This window comes from Triplophysa dalaica, chromosome 17 (genome assembly GCF_015846415.1).
Source record: "Triplophysa dalaica isolate WHDGS20190420 chromosome 17, ASM1584641v1, whole genome shotgun sequence".
In the NCBI taxonomy this organism is placed as follows: domain Eukaryota; kingdom Metazoa; phylum Chordata; class Actinopteri; order Cypriniformes; family Nemacheilidae; genus Triplophysa; species Triplophysa dalaica.
Genome location: NC_079558.1, coordinates 17,471,775 through 17,484,858, shown reverse-complemented (window position 1 = coordinate 17,484,858; position 13,084 = coordinate 17,471,775). Strand labels below are relative to the sequence as shown.

The window sequence follows — 13,084 nt, the reverse complement described above, 5'->3', positions numbered from 1 at the left end:
AATTAACAACATTACAATTGTATCCTTAATAAATAACTTATTTATTTATTATTAATGATTAAACCAAACAAAATCCAATACTATTACTTTATCATGTATTTAAGGTGATCTAAATCAAGTCTTTTCTTTTCAGAATACACAAACTGTGTGAAGGAAAATCTTTTAGCATTTGCGTTACAGTAAAAGGAAACACAGATTGTGTTTAGAAACCAACATGAGTTCAAGCACAGCAATAGAATATTGATGTCAAGACCTACATTTGTTCACTATTTGTAAATAAAATACAATGTGAATGACATCAGTTTCACTATGGTTAATATCTTTATGTTTGTAAAGCAACAAGTCACACACACAAGATCTTCTTGAAAGGTCTTTATTACAAAGAGTGCAACTTTATTGATGCACACAAGCTTTTTAATGCACAGTAAACTGTTTTTGATGCACACAAGATTTTTATGATGCACAGTAAACTTGTTTTGATGCAAACAAGATTTTTTAATCCAGAGCAGTCGGGTTAATCTTAAATCTTAAATACAGAAAAGACAAAAATTATGTCCAACAAAATATGATTTCCTTTCTTCTTGTGGTCTTTAGGACAGTCTGTCGATCTGATGAGATGTCATGACATGGATAGGCACTGCAGCCTGGTCTCTGCAAAGCATTGCCTGTTTTCTTAGGGCGAGGGACAGGCTTGATAGCAACACACGATGGTTCCAAAACAGACATGTTGTCAGGCATCCTCCCGATGGTTTTACTTGTTTTGAATGTAGAGTCGTCCACACTGAATGGTTGACTCACAAGACTGGGCAGCCGTGGACTCTCCGTAAAAGCATTGCCTGTTTTCTTAGGGCGAGGGACAGGCTTGATAGCAACACACGATGGTTCCAAAACAGACATGTTGTCAGGCATCCTCCAGATGGTTTTACTTCTTTTGAATATAGAGTCGTCCAAACTGACTGGTTGACTCACAAGACTGGGCAGCCGTGGTCTCTCCGTAAAAGCATTGCCTGTTTTCTGTGGGCGGGTGATAGGCTCAATGGAAACACACAATGGTTTTAAAACAGACATGTTGTCAGGGATCCTAAGCATGCTTTTGCTTCTTTTGAATGAAGATTTGTCCACCCGGGCTGGTTGACCGGCAAGACTGTGCAGCCGAGATAAAGGTGGAAGGAATGTGTTGGTCCTGCCAGGCTTACATGGAGAGTCCCTCTGATTTCCCTCTGACAGGACAGTCAAATCTGAAGGAGCTCTCAGCCCTCGACGGCCTGCAGGTCTTCCATCTGAAGCCGATTTCTGCACAATCTCAGGCAAGAAGGAAGTTCTAGCTGTCTTCTGTCCAATCTCTGATGAAGAAGCTCCAGAAGGTCTGCCAGAAAGCCTTTTACCTGTGATACATATTTAATAAATACATTAAAAACAAGGCAAAACATTAGAAGTTAAAGTTTGAAGTGACTATACATCTGTTAAGTCCACAGTGTAATGAACTTTATATAAAAACTCAATAAACTTTTAACTTTAGTGTTTCTCTGAGGGGGCGGGGCACTCCCGGCACTGTGATTGACAGACGCTTTGATAAAACAAGGCGACCAACTTTGAAAATATTTATGTTGTTTTGTGAAGTGTAAAAACATTTTGGGTTCGTTTAAAACAATAGCGGGACAGATTAGACTGCGCCGCCTGCCGGTCCGCCGAGTAATAAAAGGTAAACATCGCAGCCCTGAGTTCAGCTGGTCAGGGTGGAGGAGCAGCTTAAACCAGATCGAACTTAAAAAAGTGTCCGAAACGAGCCTCCTTCAACAGCTTTTTATCAGCTATAGAACGAGGTTGAGAGACCAGCTAAGACCAGACCACCGGTTTTGGTTGTAACAAGTGTTTTTTGTAGGGTTACCTGTGATAATGAAACACGGCAGTTTCTGCTTCTGGAGAGTCGTCTTGTCCACGTCCCTCATGTTTAAATGACGGAGTGAATTCATGTAAATTCACAAAAAAGTGAAGAACAAAACCAAAATATCTAATGAATAACAAACGAAGTTTTGTTATCGCCACGATCTTCTGCACGTACAACTTCACGCAGTGATTAACGTCTACATGACGTCATGCCGGCATCAAATCACGTAGCGTACTGTCCTCTACAAATATTTTGCATCTAAAATAATATATTTTTTATTATACATTTTTATGACAAAAATAATAACAATTCAAAGAATCGTATGAGTATTCGATAGTAATAATAACGCATAAATTATTTAATTAATTAAATAATCAAGGTAATGACTTTAATGTATAGCCTGTTTATTTATTGTATATAAAAGTCAAATTTCACTCTTTCAGATTATTTGATAAGAAACACAATTCAAGATCAAATTAAAGGTTTACTGGCAAATTATGAATGTAGAGAAACACTCGGTGCGAGTTTCGCGCTTTCAATCGTAAACACCTTTGAGGCGCGTGCAGGCCACGGGAGCGCGCTCCCAATAGAGTTTTAGCCCAGTACACTCATACATGCTCCTGTTTACCACAATACGTGTTTAGTCACTCACAAAACATTATAAACATGCAACAAAAGCAAATATTAAAATGTATTTAGTCAATCAACAAAATTGGACGACTTGAGTAGATTTTGAGTTTTGACCCAGGAGCTTGAACTATTTGTTCACTATTACACACATTAATATGTAGCTCCATCTAGCGGACAAATCGAATAACTATATACTATATTATCCTTAACAACTTGTTTGTTGCACTGAATATGATTTTTTTGTAATCTGACTATTATTAGTTCACCCATAATTTTTAATATCTTAACTCTACAAACATACACTGATTTGAAGTTTACAGTAACAACACCCTTCACAGTTTTTGTCTATTGCTTAAACATTTGTGCACTCTGACGTCACATTCTCAAATCAATTAACACAAAGGCTGTAACTGAAGCTTATTTATCAAAACGACACATTTGTTTGTAAAAATCCTTCTTCACTCACTAAACATTAAAAAACATGCAGCAAAAGCAAACAATTCATGCAGTTAATCAACAAAATTGGACAACAAAATACAGCCATCAACATGAAATATATTATAGTTTTCACCAAACATCAAAGGAAACTCGCAGAATATTAATTTATTTAATTAGTTCATATTCTGTTTTATGGATTATGTATTATAGTCGCTAGTACTCTTGGTTTATTTTCGTATGATCAAGTATAGGAGCTAAAACATTTAATTCCAAAGTCTAAATGATAAATCACAAACTCTGAGAAAAAACAATCGCGTGACAAGAACAAAGATTTTGTAGATCACAAATAATTTAGTTTTTTGCGCCAGCAGTAGTGCACGAGGTGTGCACGCGCTTTCCCGCTTAATTGCTGGTGCCGCCATTTTCTTTCAGGGAAGCACAACCGGTTTGTGTGTCACTGAGGATTATGTGTTTGGATTTTATATCATATTCAAGACTCGACGTCCTTCAGTGGTAAGAAAATTGTGTTTTACAAAGACTTTTGTGTTTTGTGTGACATCTGTGTTTGTGACGAATCTGGCTTTAATTTGTACGTCAGTGTAACGGACATACTGCAAATATCACATTGAAGCCGCACACGGACACATTACGAGAATCTTAAACTATTACCATAATCCGACATAGATGATACACATATAAAAGATGAAAAAGGTATAAATAGTAACCAGTTTACTGTAATTCACTCGGCTGCTGCTTTGATCTCCTTTACTCACATAACATTACCCAAAATATCCCCTCCTTCAATCTCATTATTGTCTCCCGACTTCAACACACTTGTTGTTATAATATAAAATATGTTATTTTAAATTATTTAACAACAATATAAAAAAAGCTATATTAATTGTAACACATTGCTAGGTCTGCTGTTGGAGACTTCCCATTGGCTGTCGTTTGAATAATTAATGACCCAGGCCTGGGAGCTGTTTTGGGGATGTTTTTATTGTCACTTATTAATATAGTTGTGTTTGAAGTTTCGTTTTGGGTAGTAATGTGTTTAACAAATCAATTTCTGATGAATTCAGCTTCTAAAGTGTGAAATCAATATATTCAAAAAATACCATTGATGAAACAGGTGTTACTTTTTGGTGGTATAAATAGCTGGCGACAATAGTCGGTTATTAGAGGAGCTGCGAGCTGGTGTTAGTTGTTAGTATACACTGGATACAGGGACAGTATTGGCTGATACGAGTCTATGAGAATCCGAGAGTGACTCAGGAGAGACTCGGTTCACTCAAGACTCGTATCAAGGTGGGTGGAGGCGGGTGAATATGAGTTAGGGAGGGAAAGAGTGTTGTTGAATACCAGTGTGGAATGGTGTGTTGTTGGCTCGCAGCTCCTCTATTTTAAAAAATATTTTAATTTTTACCGATGTGTTAATATGTCATAAACCTCATAGATATAAGAAATATTTAGACAATGCGTTGGTTGCTGGATCTTACGTCTATTGTACGGCGCCGCCATATTAGTGGTGTCAACGTTCCCAATACAAACGCACGCAAGTGAATGGCGGAGCTGATGTGATACAATACTTGGAAATATAATATTTGGGAAATTTAAATAGTTAGTATTTATAACTTTATGCTATTTCATTATATTTATAATGCATGCGTGTGTTGTTTTTTAAACGCTTTGCTGTAGCTCAGTGGTGAGGGCATTGCGTTAATAACACAAGATCGCGGGTTCGAACCCAGTGTACTGTACATACCAATACAAATGAATAAATGTTTAGGGTAATGCATTTTAAGCTTATTTAAACTTAAGTTTTGATAAAAGCTTCTGCCAAAAGTAAATGTTGAGGTTTTTGCACATCGCGCAGTGTCACTGTGTGTTTGTCATACGGCTCTCTCTCACTTTATTGGCTGGTGTGAATGAGAACACATGAGGGCTGTACTGAGAAGCCTCGGAGGTTTTTCGCTCGTGACTTGTTGTCTTTGTAATGAAGTTTGTTGTGACTGTACACAGTTCTTAGTTGCATGACTTTAACAGAAGGTGGCAGTATTGTCACAGAGGGGTGTGGTCTGCGCGCACCTGTTGATAGAGATTGTCAATCTGTTCCACCGCGGGTGCGCGCACAGTATAGACTGAATCTGATCTCCTTGAATTGTGATTTTCTGTGCAGTGTTTTGCTGCTGAGTTTCTAGTTATTTGTGACTTTGTGTTTTAAAATGTTGATTGTCAATGATGATCATTATCCTGTAGTTATTTGTTTAAACCCAGTGTAATACGAATGGCAGTAAACAAGCGTTTATCTCCTTTGTGGATATTTAAGCAATTTGTAGTCGTGTTTTATTCATTTGTCTAATATATTGACTCTTATAAGACGAGTGGTTCCGCCATTTTATGCTCGTGTTGTGATTGCAATGTTTGTCTTAACTCCATTTATATTCCATTTGATACACATATCTGGTCATTTTGCTTTATAGTTACATTGTCATGTTAATTCACAGTCGTTTCATTAGTTTTATATTTACACCTGTTAATTCTTTATTTTCAAAAACCATAACATAACCACACAGCTCATGTGTTTAAGTGGACTAAAGATCTGTTTGAGTGCTCTGGAGTCTTGCAGCTCTTTTGAATAGAAAAGAAAACCATTGAAAACACACAACATTGTGCACAGTGAGCATAAGAACATCTGGATGAGGTTCAGGAGGTACTAGGTGAGGTTTCTGTAGTTGTGTTTGTGTAGTTTGTTGATAACAGTCTTTGCCCTCACGTTTGATTCAGAAAACTTAAATGTTACATAGTTATTCTTTATAACTACCATATTACTACCTAAAATATTAATCTAATAACAAAGTGTGCAACCATTAATTGTGTCTGAGTATGACCATGTAATGTGGACACACCAGGATGACGGAAAACTCTTCATTCTATCAAACTTCACTGTATATGTTTTCAATATCCATCTTAAATCAAATAATCTCATACGTCTAGTTTGAATCACACGTGCACTGTTTTCCTTTGCAGATCCAGAGGAACCCACAATCCCCTCAGTGAATCCTCCAGACACCTGCTGTCTCATTGGTGAAGGCCGAGCAGACTGCACAGGACCTGTGGCTGATGTACCTCTGGTCAGTTTGTTTACATTATTTCTGCATTTCAGCGCTAGATAAAACCACTGCCTGTTATACTTTGTTTACTTGTATAGGTCAGGACTTCTCAAAGCTGTCGATCCATCACTTATCACAGTCTGATGATGTTTATTACTGATGTTTGCATTGATGTCGTGTCATAAGAATGTTTTAGTTATATAATTGATCTATTGTTGTTTTGGGTTAGATGGGCTACAACAACACTGAGCTGACGGCGCGAGGCATTCACACGCATCTGTTCAGCAGAGCCTTCATCGTGATTGATGGAAGCAAACTTGCTTGTCGGAAGCTGCCAGCGACGTGAGGTCATCCCTGATGCGCCAAACAGGACTCTAATCGGTGCTGATGGCAGTCCGGCACTCTGAGTACGCAGTGTGCATGCGTGTCCTGTGGGTCGATGGGCCCCGGAAGATAAGGCACACACGGCCATGCTGGAACACTCGAGTAGTAGGATCCTAGTCCTTCCTCGTCTCCTGGGTCTATCCTCAACAGCACACAAAGGTAAGTGAAGGAGAAAGATTCTGAGGTTATGTGGTACAGACGGTGTAATATATAGGGCTGGTGAGCACGCCCCCAAGCACTGTCTTGGACCACATTGGCCAGTTACATTTTCATGTCCACTGGCGTTATTCAATAACGTTTCAGGAAGGTGTAGAGAGACCTCTCTCGAAATGGAACACTCATACATGCTCCTGTTTACCACAATACGTGTACTGTACATTAACTTTCTATTCTAATTCTATTGTCTTTGAAAAACACACACAATTTGATTAGCCTACTCGCCATGATTTCAAGTACAAAGCGCATATTTATCATCACTTCATATTAATCAAAATAACAATTGAATCAATTTAACATTACATTTATACTTATGATTTTGAGTTTTGACACAAGAGCTTATGCGTAATGAAATAACAATGTGATTGTTCACTGTGACACATATGAATTTAAAGCTTCATCTAGCGGATATTTGTAACATTGAATAAATAGATATATATTTGTATGTGACTAATCGTTAACCCAAAATCTATAATAGCTAAATTCTACAAACAAACAAGACAAACACTGATTTTAAATTGTAGTTCACTGTAACAACATCACTAACAACATCTGTCACAGTTTTTCTCGATTGCTTATTTGTCCAACATTTTAAAGAGTAGGTAACATATGTTTTTTTTGGCCCTACTTTGGGTAATGGAGTGTCCAACAACAAGTTTATCTACATACAATGTGTAAAAACACTTTAATCTCGTAATTATATGCAGTTATTCGTACCCTACTTCTTGACTGACTCTCAAATGATTCGTTCCGCGATTCACCCGTCTAGGCCCCTCCTACCCGGTAACCTTGTGTCATGTGATTGGTTCTATTAAGTTCATAAACGTTTAAAGTATTAAGAGAATTAATTCATCCTTCTGCAGATCCCAGTTAAAAAAAGAACATTTACAATTCTCTTGTAACAGTATTATACATGGACTAGTTGACACGGCATACAGTGTACCGTGTTCGTATCTTCAGATGTTATTACAATACAGATAGTACTCCACTTAGTTCTTGAAACAAATAATTTGAGAATTCATGGATTGAACAATTAAATCAGCCGAGTAAATAGCAAGATAAACAAACTGTAACACACCAGAAATAACGCTACATGCTAATGTTAGCGTTATATGCATTAGCTAAATACAGACATAAGGTACGAAAATATTTCTTGAAGTTAAGACAAATATCAAAAGTCACACTTACAGGTTGGGACTCGGTGGAGCTAAAAGGTCCAAATAGAGTTGGTATTGCCCCCTCTCTCAAGCATAGTCGTTATCCATAGTCGTTAGTCACATATCCTGCACTGAACGCGCCAAGATTATCAAAGCAATCATCGGTGAAATGACCCTGGGGTTATACTCATTCGGTATTCTTTGAAAAATGAATTGTATCCATTTTTCCCTCAGACGTTCTTGCTTAGGTAGCTGAAATAAGACGGACTTAGTTTCACACCGTAGAACACAGACTCTAGACATGATAGACATGCATCACGAACGAGCGACAGTATTTGGGGGAGGAGACATACGTTTTTTATGCGTCCACGACTCGTTTGTGTGATTCAGAGTCGACTCCCATTTTAACAACCAAATAACTTCGTTATTTATTCACCTTGGGACTTACAACTTGGCAGGCAGCTTACTTTCAAACACGGCAACATAAAAACGTCATTTTCATGATGTCATGTTACGTACGCTTTAACATTTGTACACTCTGACATCACATTTTCAAAACAATCAACACTTATTAATAAAAAATGACTCATTTTGTTTGCAAAATGCTTTATCACTCACAAAACATTATAAACGTGCAACAAACTAATATTAAAGTGCTAATATTCAAAAGTGTGTGAGAGACAGTTTGGGTTACATTGCAGAATAAGAGGGAGATCAGTAAAGTGAAGCGTCAGACATCACAGATGATTATGTTTGTTTATTGACACTTGTAAAAAACGATATACTATTACAGTTTTAATTCCTGTCAGATAAAAGCAGAAACATTTCAAGTTACAGGCTACAGTATAGCATTTAATTCAAATCTATACTAAAAACATTAAATGAATAAACAAAAGTGAAAAATAATTCTTTTAGAAATCGAGTGAGAAGATGACATGAATGATGAAGATCCAGTAGATTACACAGTCATAGTAATATTTCAGTGTGTGTGTGTGAGTATTTGTTCAATCTAGACTCCTAAAATCTCTTTTTGTCTTTTTCAAACTACTCTTTTGATGATGTATTGTCATAGAGATGCTTCATATACAGTATATTTTAACTACACATCTACAATCAGACATGTCTTTTTAAGTTCAACATTGTTACTACTACACATAAATTACATGTGAGACAGACAAATATACTCAAATACACATCAAGATATGAACAGTATCATATGAAGGTCCTTCAACATTTCACACAGCTGTTAGTTTATTATGATTATGATTGTGTTGTTCTAGTTGTGTATTGCACTGTAATATGTTGTGTGTCTGATCTACAACAGCAGCGCAGACATTATTATACAAGCAACATTGCTCGTCGTGAACAAATGCAATAAACAGTCAGCCAGAGGATTCAGATACAGGAGACATTCCATAAATGAGTTGATACTTACAAATGTGCACCTAAACTTATGGTCAGCAGTATGATGATGTTGTTCATGGGCTGTTGGCAGTTTTTTTCGTAGCCTGAACGAACCCAACAAATTTCACTTAAAATTTTATATCAAAACTACATTAAACATCAACACGTATCTGTGTTTCTACTCCACACATCCTCATTGAGTGCAACTTTAAAGCATTTCCTTTGTGTGGTTGTACTTTCCTTTCATTTATTGTTCTTTATGTACATGATATTGTTATTAGTTTAATCACTATCATCTATTAGCTTTAACCACAGGATACATTTATCCAATTATTTTCCATTTGCTTTTTTGTTCCCATGCACACATTATGAAGACCTTTTATGATGGCGTTATCATTACTTGAAATGCGTATTCGTTTTGCTAGCTGTAAACACTAGGCATATATTTTCTACTGGATAGTATTTTCTGTTATCCTCTCATATTATAATGATTTAGGATTGCAACTGTCTTTGAATCTTTGAAATGAAAGTCGTCTAATCGAAAACTTTGAAAATCGAAAACTTTGAAACGATATGCAAAGTGCTTTACAAATAAATGTGAACTGAATTGAGGATAGTCTCTCTCTCCGAAACTTTCAGAATACACTTTTGATATATTGTATTAGGTCAGTTACTGTATATGGCACAATCTTGGCAGTGTCTACAAACCTAGAATAATTTTTCTTCACACATTGTGAAATCACCACCATCAAAGTGAAGTTTCATTCCCACATCATTAATCCACTTTCTTTTACAGTTGACATGTAAAGACATCATTGATTTAGCAATGAAATCGATAAGATTTCACAAATTGAAAAAATATACATATGTTATAAAGAGCAAAAAATATATATACACAAAATCAAATATAGGCTGAATCCAAAAGAAATATCCTCCTGTAAATCCAACTTGCAAAATGTTCTCTCTACGAAGGCAGTTAAGTAGGATTTATGGTTAAAGGAGTCAAATTATTGTTTTGGATATACTAAACTAGCCTAAAAATTAGCCTAAATATGTTTCTAACAAAGATTACTTTGTGGATTGAACTTAGATTCTCAAGTTTTGGGCCAGATGTGTCAGAAAGTTTGCCCAACTAGCAAAACAGTGTAATCAGAATAAACAATATAGTAAGAGTTTGAAAGCTCCCAAAGATGCATTTGACCATGTTCAATTCTGTGTTTTTTTTTTAGTTTTTTTCTTGTAAAGATAAGTATTTTAGTTCTTGCTGGCATATACATATACAACTCAGTTTGACTTATTGCATGCGGCTCATGTCCGACATCTTTCAGCGCTGAGACTTCTTCATCTATCAATTTCAAACGATCTCCAAATCCACATTTTGATATCATCTAAATTCTCTATTCTCATAGAGAATGTTCAGCCATTTTATAGGCTCAGCCAACGAAAAATTATTTTGTTCTGTTGTTCATTGGGTAAACTTGACTATATTGTGACAACTGACGACTTGTTAAACATTTTTTTTATGTTGGGTGGACTTCAGTGTCTGTTGGTTGAGCTAACTCTAAAATGTGCTTGCAATCGGTTGGCTTCTTATTCAAAAAATGTTTACAGTGTGCAACACAGGATGAAACCTTTAAACTTGTATTAGACACGTAAAATTGGAAAAAATGAAAGTGTGGTAACAAAAGATGCATTCTATCTAAAAGCGAATGCTCGCCCAGACCTGCCTGAAACACCTCGTGTAACCACACCTTCACAAATCTACATCAGTTGGTGGTATGACTTGACTAAGACCGACGAAATATATACGTAAGTCAGCTGGGTGTACCTGTCAGTACAATTGAAGAGGAACCTGATGTTCCAAATATGGCAAGATGCGTTACATTTCCCTCACACGCTTGCAGTATTCCACCAATCACTACACACTGGTTAACTGGCCAATCATAGCACAGCTCACTTTTCAGAGCGATGAGCTTCGTCAATAATCTGCGCTTTTCAGAGAGGCGGAGCAAAGAGGAGATACAAACATGCACGGTATGTGGAAAATACAGCGTTTTTTAACCTTAAATCGTGTATACACATTGCATTACATAAAAAAAACACAATATTCATTTTAGCCGTGTCATATGACTCCTTTAACATACAACATGAAAAAAGTTATTAGTATGAAACAAATGTGACCGTGCAATGACTAAGCTCAGTTATTGTATTCAATCCTCTGTACTTTATTAAAATACAATGTAAAATATTGCTGTAATTTTGCAGCAGGTTAGCCAGTAATTTACTGTAGATTTAAATACTATTTAATATTTTCCTATTAGTACTATTAATTTAACTTTAATTTAATCAAGATGAAAACACTTTGACTTTTGCGATTCAAAATGAGCAAGAAGAGACTGGTCTCATTACTGGCATTAGCACAGCGACATGCAAAAAATGACATTCTTCCTAAGTGTTTTTGTTTTGTTTTCTAGTGAGAATATTTAGATCTTCTTAAATAACGATACATTTACTTAACAAGAAAAGAAAAGAGACCTAAGATATTTAGTCTTGTTTTATGAAAGAAAATATTTTTTATAAGTTTTACAGTGTAGTTGAAATTACTTTATTTACACCATCTGCTAGATGTTTATAAAGGACCTGTTGTTTTATTGTAGACTACTGTTTGTTGAGTCTTATTGCTCTAATAACACTTCTCTACTACTGTGGTTATACACAAGAATTTAAGATTTTACATTTAGAATTTGAAGAAAATCTTAAAACATATAAAAGTCTTGACAGTCTTGTTATTATTTCAGGGCTGACTTTCAAGAGTTTGAGTATGACACACAACATCAGCATCAACGAATCAGATTGGTCAAATACTTCAATTGAGTTTGATAAACCAGTTCAGCCACATAATAGACATAAAGGGTGGACAGAATGGTCAGATTATTTACAGAAACAGGGAACCGCAGGGAAAGTGTTTATCTGGATTATTTCTTCGGTTGAGGTTCACATCATGCTCAGAACAACAGAATCATCATCACAATAAACAAATAGCTGTGTGAAGTGTTGAAGGATCTTTATATGATTCTCATACACTTGTGTGTATCTTCATATTTAGCTATTTGTGTACACTTGTCTCACTTTTGTGTGTTTATGTGTAGTAACAGTGTTTGTTAAATTGAATTGAAAATGGCATTTCTGATTGTGATTGTGTGATTAAAATCATATATGAAGCATCATCAAGAGAGTAGTTTAGTATCGCAACAATCTTCAACACGTATGACTTTACCCCTGCCTGCATCAAACCAAATACTGTTCTTCAAAACCATGACAAGTTAAACATTTAATCACATCACCAAGAATGATTAATATTGGAAGAAATATGAGCTTATTTATGTATGGTATAGAATTTCAATTTCCATTTTTTTATCTGTATATATTGTATGTACATGTTTTTGTTTTGCTTCTTCTTACATTGTTGTATATGTTTGTTAAATTGTGCCAAACAATAAAAGCACTTTCACATTAATGATGAACAAATGTCATGTTGTGCATCAATGTTATAGTAAAAAACTGTTCTTCAAAAAACATTTACTCAAAAAAATCAAGTAGATTGTTAATATTTAATTTTCTTTAACAGAATAACAACAATAACAATCAAGCTTAAATAATGAAATTAATTAATAACCAATCTTGTGAATGAAATTGTATTTTTTTTGTGCGTTATAAAATATTGTAAACAGTGCGGGCTTCACAGGGAACACATGATGAAAGCATTTTACCTGTGAAGAACAGCTAAATAGTTTTGCGATTTGCTTTAAATAAAAACAACCGAAACCGTTGGACGTGTCTTGCTTGACAAGTTA

General features: G+C 35.7%; 1 protein-coding gene and 1 long non-coding RNA gene across 2 annotated transcripts; one reads left to right on the top strand and one right to left on the bottom strand.

Annotated features, from left to right (window-relative positions):
* Positions 1-359: 359 nt before the first annotated feature.
* Positions 360-2,082, bottom strand: LOC130439298 (uncharacterized). Its single transcript, XM_056771851.1, has 2 exons — positions 1,889-2,082; positions 360-1,385 (listed from the first exon to the last, which is right to left on the bottom strand). The coding sequence occupies exons 1-2, from the start codon at positions 1,971-1,973 to the stop codon at positions 550-552; spliced, it is 921 nt and encodes a 306-aa protein (XP_056627829.1). The 5' UTR covers positions 1,974-2,082; the 3' UTR covers positions 360-549.
* Positions 2,083-3,335: 1,253 nt separating this feature from the next.
* Positions 3,336-12,742, top strand: LOC130438594 (uncharacterized). Its single transcript, XR_008909352.1, has 4 exons — positions 3,336-3,469; positions 5,987-6,090; positions 6,299-6,612; positions 12,029-12,742. It is a non-coding gene; the product is annotated as an uncharacterized LOC130438594 (long non-coding RNA).
* The last annotated feature ends 342 nt before the right edge of the window (positions 12,743-13,084 follow it).

What these genes read in the sequence shown, in the direction of transcription:
- LOC130439298 (XM_056771851.1), bottom strand. Translation starts at nt 1,973, where the DNA reads ATGAATTCACTCCGTCATTTAAACATGAGGGACGTGGACAAGACGACT. An exon ending in GCCGTGTTTCATTATCACAG is followed by an intron (nt 1,386 to 1,888) that starts GTAACCCTACAA and finishes TATGTATCACAG; the next exon opens with GTAAAAGGCTTTCTGGCAGA.